Genomic DNA, 8,407 nt, shown 5'->3' with positions numbered 1-8,407 from the left:
TATTACATTACTTGTTTTCACTGTTAACTTGCTTCGGTTGTCCATATTTTCCTTGTGAAGAAGACACTTTTATAAATGTTGAAACCATGGCAAAGGGATTTTAATAAACCTTCCAACTTGAAACTGATTTGCTGTTTATTATTTCTACAAGAAGATTTCATTCTATGGTTGCACCTCCAGCCATGTACAAAATTTAAAAAAATAAATACATGTTGTGTTAATTGACTAACATGTGTCAGTATGCTTGGCACAACCTTACCTTCTAGACTGTTATGAACTTGTGCATATTTGCTATGATGTAATAAAGCCCAAAAGAAGTGAAAATTATTTTGTTAGACTCCTCATTCAAGATTCACCTAGTAAATATTTATTTTGTGAGAGCTTACTGAAAATCATTTTCCTCTTTTCATTGATACCATGGATGTCTAAAAATAGTATGAGATCGACGATTTACGAAAATGTGACAGTTCAGCCACAGATTATTTACGGCATTGCACATTCTAGAGATAGACTTTATCATTGTTAATTTTTGATGAAGTTAATATTTTTGTGAGGTCAATAAACTGCTTTTACTCAAGATAGTCTCTTGATGTTCGAATCTGCTAATACCTTATCAGAAAACTACAAAGATTTTATTGTGGCTGTGGCTTGGAACCTGTGTAACAGAAGTCCAGACACAACCAAGAAAGACCAAATAAAATATTTAATTGAGTGTAGGGCTGATTAACTGAAAATTGAACTACTGCTGTACTTATACATGGAACCAGGCATTGTAATCCCACACAGTATACCACAAAAACAGCAAATAAATTGGAATACTGAAGCAATATATAGGCTACACAGAGAACTAAAATACAACACAAGTCCCGAATTCGTTACCTACATATAATATTACAAACATATTTTTAACAAAGGTGTAAAAGGTGTAAAGAAAATATGGGAAATTATCACCAATTTTCTCTTCTTCCAACAGGCTAAAAATATTTGGATATGTTATGACAATAGAATTTCAAAATTTTGTATAAAAATTTCAAAAAATTAGTATGGATTTCGAAAAAGTAGAAACATACTATCTGCTCTCAGACAGTTTCCAGAAAAAATTAGCTCCTCTCTATACAACTCCCTGCATGCCATAGGGATTTGTTTTGAGTTATCAATAGCCTTTGATATTGTGTACCACTGCTTGTTACTCTCTAAACTGGAAAAATATGAAACTAAGGGCCCTGAATTAGAATGATTAAGGTCCTATCTAATTAACTGAAACCAAAGTATAATTATAAAGTCAGACAGAGAAAATCAAGTTTCAGAATCGAAAACTATTTCACAGGCACTACCCCAAGTTTCAATCTCAGGTCCTATTTTGTTTTATGTTTTACATAAGTGTTCTGTTGCTTAGTAATCACTGACATTCAGCTTTATTTACAGATAACACATCTCTGATCATTGAAACTAACAGTACTAATCAAATTCCTTAAATTGTCATAAATACTTCAGAAAAATTAGATAACTGATTCACTCTAAACACGTCAAAATTAAACATGGAAAAAACTCAGTTAACGCTATTTCAAATGAAACGAACAATGTTAAATAATGTTCATATCCATAACAACAATCAGAATTTGCAAGGTGCTAGATGTGTAAAATTTCTGGGAATGTAATTTGATAAAAATATATTATGGGCCTCACATATACTGTACCTTGCAAATAAATTAAATACCCTTGAATTTGCAGTTATGGTGATGTACAATGATACCAGCATGAACACAGAGAAATTAGTCTACCACAGCTACTCTGAATCAGTAATAATAATTGGAGCCACATTTTTCACTAGCTCGAACCATTATGTCTTGAATATTAACACTTCAAAATACCATTATTAGAAATAGGCACAATATAAGGAAAATTATGTCAAGCAGTGCCAAAAAAATTATGTCTACTAAGTGTTCTACCACTTTACATCTTTGGATTTATTAGCTTTGTTCATAATAAACATGATTTACTTCTACCAGAACAATATGAACGTGATTACAACACCAGGAATCAAAATAAGTTTATACAACCCGGCTATTATTTAAAATTTTATGCTCAAACTCCATGGTATATGGATATAAAAATTCATAACGAAGTAAGAGGAAAATATTTGATTAGTATTAATTTAGAAGCAACTACTTAGGTACTTATACGAGAAACTAGTGAAGAAATGTTACTATTCAGCTGAAGAGTTCTTGGAAGATGATCTGAAAATTCGAGCAGGAGAGAATACATAGGATTTAAGTTAATTATTTTAAAAAATCAATTATGTGTCCAGTTCAATACAGGGTGTCCCATTTATCTTGACCATTCTAAATAACTGTTTGTCTAGATGCAAACCGCAAAATTTTTCAAGCAAACGTCCTTCAGCTGTCATGGGGACATCAGTCAGCATGATTACCTTCGTTGTAGCTTTGTTTTTTAGAAAGATATGAACAGCGGTATGACTTTTTTAAATGGCACCCTGTATTTTTTATTCAGTAATTCATTTCCTCTCCTAAAGACCTATTCAAAAATGTATCAAAGTGTACTATTCACTGAAACACAACGTTATTAATTACATAACACAACATTGACGCTCCCAGTGCTTAGTGCAGGTACTCGGGGTAATGGAACACATCCACGTGCTTACGTTGACAGAGGACAAATGTAAACATAAGTCGAATGCACACCTGTAGTTCCATCAACCATCATCAGTTGGAGAGTTGTGTGAGTAGAATGTAAACCAACGAAGAGAAGATAGAAATGCTACTCATCTCTGGGGAATGTAAGTTAGCAGAACAGTGATTGCAATACAGTTTTCTTATGTACAGGTACATTTAGTACAGTAGTTTTGTCCTTTTAAATACTGTTGTGTAGAGTAGGCATACAGTAAAGGCTATCCTTCCTACAAACTGCATCGACATAATGTTTCTTTTATTGTTGTCGTTGAAAGTAGGCGAAATGCTACACAGGCAGCGGAACTGTACAGAGAGGGACATCCTGACAAGAACGCACCTTCCTGATGGATGTTTTCTCGTCTTGTTGCGACGCTTCACGAAACGGGAAGTTTCACCCACGACAACGCAATCCTCATTACACTCGCACAGATGAAGCAGCCAAAGTTACTGTTCTCGTTTCCGTTGCTATGAATCCACATGTGAGCGCATGACAGCTTGGACATGAGAGTGGCATTTCTAAAACTAGAGTACATCGTATTCTTACACATCACCGGTTCCTTCCTTACCATGTACACATACATCAAGAATTGCATGATTTCCAGAATCTTGTACTGTTATGTCAGTGGGCAGAGCTGCAAATCATAGCTAACCCGAACTTCTTCTCCAATGTTCTGTTTACCAATGAATGTTCATTCTCAAACAATGGACAGGTAAATACAAGGAACAAGCATATTGGTCCAGCGACAACGCAAGATGGCTTAGACAGATGGAACATCAGCATCAGTGAGAGTTGAGAGTTAACATATTGTGTGAGATGCTTGATACTACAATTATTAGCCCTTATTTCATCAATGGTAGTCTAAATGGCACAGCGTATGCCAACTTCTCCACACGAATTCTTACTCCTCTTCTGAATGAAGTGCCGCTAAACCAGAATGCTCATGTGGTATCAACACGATGGATGTCCAGTACATAATGCCTTGCATGCACGTCGTGTTCTGAACTGGAGGTATCCTGCCAGATGCATTGGCCGAAGAGGAATAATTACTTGGCCTGATAGGTCTCCTGATTTAAATCCTCTGGATTTTTTTTCTTTGGGGGTGCGTTAAAGACGTTGTCTATCGCGATATTCCAACAACTCCAGAGGACATGCAGGAACGTATCGTCTTTGCTTGTAATTCTCTTCAGCAAGCAACACTGGAAGCAGTAAATAATTCTTTCATTCAATGAGTGCACCAGTGTATCTGTGTCAAGGGTCACCACTTTGAGCACATTAGAATTTCTATTCCTGAGCAATGGTACAAGAGAGTCAAAGTCAATTTTGTGTTATGTTTTTACTTGGTTTTCATTTGTTTTCTGACAACTCCAGCAAGTGGACGAGTTGGTGATCTCTGGCTCAAAGTCAGTGTTGTGTTATGTAATTAATAACGATGTGTTTCAGTGAATGGTACACTGTGATACATTTTTGAATATGTCTTTAGGAGAGGAAATGAATTACCGTATAAAAAATACAGGGTGCCATTTAAAAAAGTCATACTGCTGTTCATATCTTTGTAAAAAACAAAGCTACAACGAAGGCAATCATGCTGATTGATGTCCCCCTGACAGTTAAAGAGCATTTGCTTGAAAAATTTTGTAATTTGCATCTAGACAAACAATTATTTAGTGTGGTTAAGATAAATGGAACACCCTGTATATTATAGTTTCGTGTTTTGACGAGTTTCCTGCACATTAAGCCAATGACCTGAAATTGTATGTTATGCGACAATAAATTTTTATTCTACACTGTTCTATACTACTCATGTGGATCTTACGTTAATGTGAACTACAATTTTTCACAATTTTCGGTACAGAACGCATTAAGTGGAAAAAGTATTTGAATATTCCAACCATAAGTGGCCTTTGTGTCAACCAAGTGATGAATCGGTGGATCGTCTAAATTGGAGAACAGTTTCAAGTTGCAGCTTCATGGTATACCATAGGACTCTTGTATAGTGTACAAAAGCAACATATTGCCCAGCTGTATCATACTTGTCTGATATTGTTCACAAAATTTGTATATTCCATTATGTTATTATCTCACCATCCTACTACAGGTGGTTCTGTCCGTTCATAATATGAAACTCATTATGGTGTATTGCACACAATAAACCCAACTGACTTCTCCAATATCATATTGTGCATTTCACACAAAAAATGACAAAAAACGTTAATAAAGATAAAATACAACGTGAATTACTCAGAAATTGGTCACATTATACAAAGTCTACTATGTAACAACTGACAGAGATAGAATGGAAGCAAGGGCTCACTTATTTGACTGACTGTTATAAAAGACATGTTGGAACTGTGCTGGAATTTTCCTCGCATGTATGGAATCTGTATGAAGTCAGATTAAACTGACTATCGAAATGCGTACAGAAGAGTAGTACAGATGATTCCAATTTGTTTGTTCACTGAAGCATTATAAAAAGTTGAAAATTTTTAACACTAAGCGCTACGGGAGATGTATCGTTTAGTCCATACAGTCGTCTGCTTCCAAATTTCCGTTATTCATGTTACAAAGAGGAAACATATGTTTTACAATTGCATACATGGCTCTCTTTCGTCAATCATAAAACCTGATAACTGTGATATAAAAAAAGGTATTCTTCCTATTCTCCAGCTGTAAAACACGAGATAGAAGTACCATACATGTGTAGTGTCGAAACTTAAATACACATATTTTCCAAGTTAGGCACTCTCCGTGATCAATGATGGTAGACAATTCACATTGGCCGTCACGTCACGTCAAAACATTCCACAACGCATTTCAAATAGCGGCATTCACTCAGGACGTCGACGGACCTTCACGCCACGTCCCGTCAAAGTTTCTCGCGAAGAAAGTTTTGAGCGTGTCGTCTGCTAAAATCAGAAGTTAATCTATTTTCACCGAGCTCGCTTATGTTACACTAGATGGTTTTGTGCTTTTGTTTCTTCTTAATCTTTATTTTATTATTGTGCTTTGTTTTCACGGCAAACTGCTAATGTTACATAACAATAGAGATACTTTTTCTGAGTGTTTTTACGCAAACGAGGTCAGATTATTTAGGTTTTATAATAACAGAACAGAGATGACGCCCACACTGTATATAAATTAAATCATAAGTTAACGAGGCAATTTTTATTAACGAACACTTTATGTGAAAAATCAGCTTTAACGAAGGATAAAAATACGTTGTTTGTGACGTTACTAGTTACTTAAGAAAAGGAACATAATGGATAAGGTAAACAGGCTCTATTTATATCCTTATAAATATTGTTTCATATGCTCGTATGTATATATTTTCGCTAGCAATAAATGTCGCTGTTTTGAAATTTTGTTTCATTTCTTCGCACTTTAACACACACAATTAATCAGGAACGTACGTTACGAAGTTTCCGTTGGCCATTAATATATTATCGGAAGAAAGCTGTGAGAAATGATGAATTAGATGTGAAAAAAAATTTTTTTAATGCTGGTGTTACACAAAATCGATACTTTGCTGAATGTCCCATTACTGTATCAATGTTGGTAGAACAGAATGTGTTGTATGAAATGTTTATAAATCGATATTTCGTCGAGTAAATAGAATATTAGAGTATTTAATAATTGGAATCTCAGTAAATAAATTTCAGGTGAGATACTGCAAGACTCCTGTTTTAATCAGTTTTACAGGTTGAATTAGGAATCAGTAATGGTTAGCTGAGCAAAGCTTTCTGTTGGCCAAAATTATGCGAGTAAACTGCGCTAATACTGGAGCAGTGATTATTTTTGGGAGAACTGAATGGACAGAATACTGGAATAAATTATACCTACCGTTCTGTGTAATTATAGAATCTTTTATTTCCTGACTAGTCATAGCGCATTATTAAAGGGACTGCATGCTCATTTATATCACGTTTATTGTTCAAGCTATGAGGGGCCCAGTATCCGAATGTTTTATGAGACCAGAACTCTAGATTAACTACGTGCATGGTAGTTAATGTTAATAGATGAAATAGAAAGTTTCCTGCATGAATTAAGGGTTCATATTTTGTAGCCGGATGGTTTTTTCCGTGTTGCAGGTCTCTCAGTAAACTGTTATTTACGGAGGATCCCGCTAACACCAGGAGAATGAATTTCAAGGAATCAGTATGCTTATTTTCTAATTTTTCGTGAGTTGAGGGGAACTTGAGAGAAGATCTGTGAAAATGTGTGAAACGAACCAAACTTCTGTGCAGCCACAGCTATATAACTGTGAATCAACTTTAGAAAATGCTAGCTGTCAAAAATCGACAAAAGAAAAGCCTCGTCCAAAACCACAGACGTGTAAAGTGTGTGGGAAAGTACTCGCTTCAGCATCCTCATATTATGTTCATATGAAGCTACACTCTGGCGATAAACCATTTCACTGTAAGTTATGTGAAGCAAGTTTCAGTCGCAAACCATATTTGGAAGCCCATGTTAGAACTCACACGGGGGAACGTCCATTTCAGTGCAATGTATGTCTTAAATGGTTTAGCCAGAAAAGCAGTCTCAACACACACAAGCGGGCACACACAGGGGAGAGACCCTATTCTTGTGATATGTGTGGAAAAAAATTTGCCGTCAAGAGCTATTTGACAGCACATAAATGGAGTCATGTTGTAGATATGCCTTTAGTTTGTGGAAAATGTAATGTAACATTTACCTCAAAACAGGATTATGCTTTGCACGAGAGATTACACGCAACAGGCTTGAACTTTGAGTGTCATGTCTGTGGCCGTACATTTGCTAAAGACAGTTACCTGATTCGTCATGTGAATCGCGTTCATCATAGTGTAAAGGAGGTAGCAAATGACCTGTCTGGAAAGCAAGTAGCTAGTATAAACTCTGACATACATAATGCATACACAGGTGAAGTATCGAAGAACAACATGCTTGTAAATAGTGGGCACCCAGGTGACAGTCCCACAGACCAAATGACACAGGCAAGTGAAGAAGGTAGAGGTACACTTTCAAGTGATCTGCTTGCACACAGTGTTGCATATAACCATTTTATGGTACCATGCTGAGAATATTCTCAAGATTGTGTGTTTGGACTGATTTGAAATGTAAAAATACTAGCTGCTTTGAGTATTGTTTCCCTTGTGGACTGTGTTATTTTGAAGCATGCATATCTTAAAACTAGGCTAATTTAATGGAAATACATTACATGTTTCCAGAATCTCAGAATGCTTTTAGAGCTTCTGTGTAAATAAAACCAGTAATAAAATTTGAGAGTTCTTTTCATTCTATGTATAATATACTCTGATATTGTATTACTTGAGTACTCTTCTTAAAAAAATTAATTGGGAGCAGAAATCCTTAAAATGTAAAGTTTCATAAATGTAAACAAGTAGCTCTCTCTCTCTCTCTCTCACACACACACACACACACACACACACACAAAAACACACTCTATCTTTACAACACAAGTTGGTCTTTCAGCCTGCTATGTTATTTAATCCATATCCGAGTTGTCCTCTGTCTCTTAATGACCTTGTTATCGACGGGAAGTTACACACTAATCTTCCTTCCTCCCTTCCTTAACTGTAACCTCTTAATATCTATATCCCTGCAGACACCTTTCCCTTTTTCATCTCCATACGTCTTGTGGTTCCCTCTTAATATTGCTTCACAGTGACTGCTGTGACCTGTTTTTTATTTTCTACAGCTTCCAATGTTTTCCTCTGCT

The 8,407-nt window shown here is 35.8% G+C and overlaps 1 protein-coding gene across 1 annotated transcript; it reads left to right on the top strand.

Moving 5' to 3' along the window:
* The first annotated feature begins 6,222 nt into the window (after nt 1-6,222).
* LOC124595395 (gastrula zinc finger protein XlCGF7.1-like) lies at nt 6,223-7,950 on the top strand. The gene is made up of 2 exons (XM_047134120.1): nt 6,223-6,347; nt 6,777-7,950. Exon 2 carries the CDS (start codon nt 6,903-6,905, stop codon nt 7,743-7,745), a length of 843 nt encoding a protein of 280 aa, XP_046990076.1. The 5' UTR covers nt 6,223-6,347; nt 6,777-6,902; the 3' UTR covers nt 7,746-7,950.
* Nucleotides 7,951-8,407: the final 457 nt, after the last annotated feature.

Source organism: Schistocerca americana, chromosome 2 (assembly GCF_021461395.2).
Source record: "Schistocerca americana isolate TAMUIC-IGC-003095 chromosome 2, iqSchAmer2.1, whole genome shotgun sequence".
In the NCBI taxonomy this organism is placed as follows: Eukaryota; Metazoa; Arthropoda; class Insecta; order Orthoptera; family Acrididae; genus Schistocerca; species Schistocerca americana.
The sequence above is the reverse complement of the archived record's forward strand: the minus strand, read 5'-3'. Positions and strand labels throughout refer to the sequence as shown.

Coding starts and splice junctions, on each gene's coding strand:
- LOC124595395 (XM_047134120.1), top strand. CDS start 6,903: ATGTGTGAAACGAACCAAACTTCTGTGCAGCCACAGCTATATAACTGT.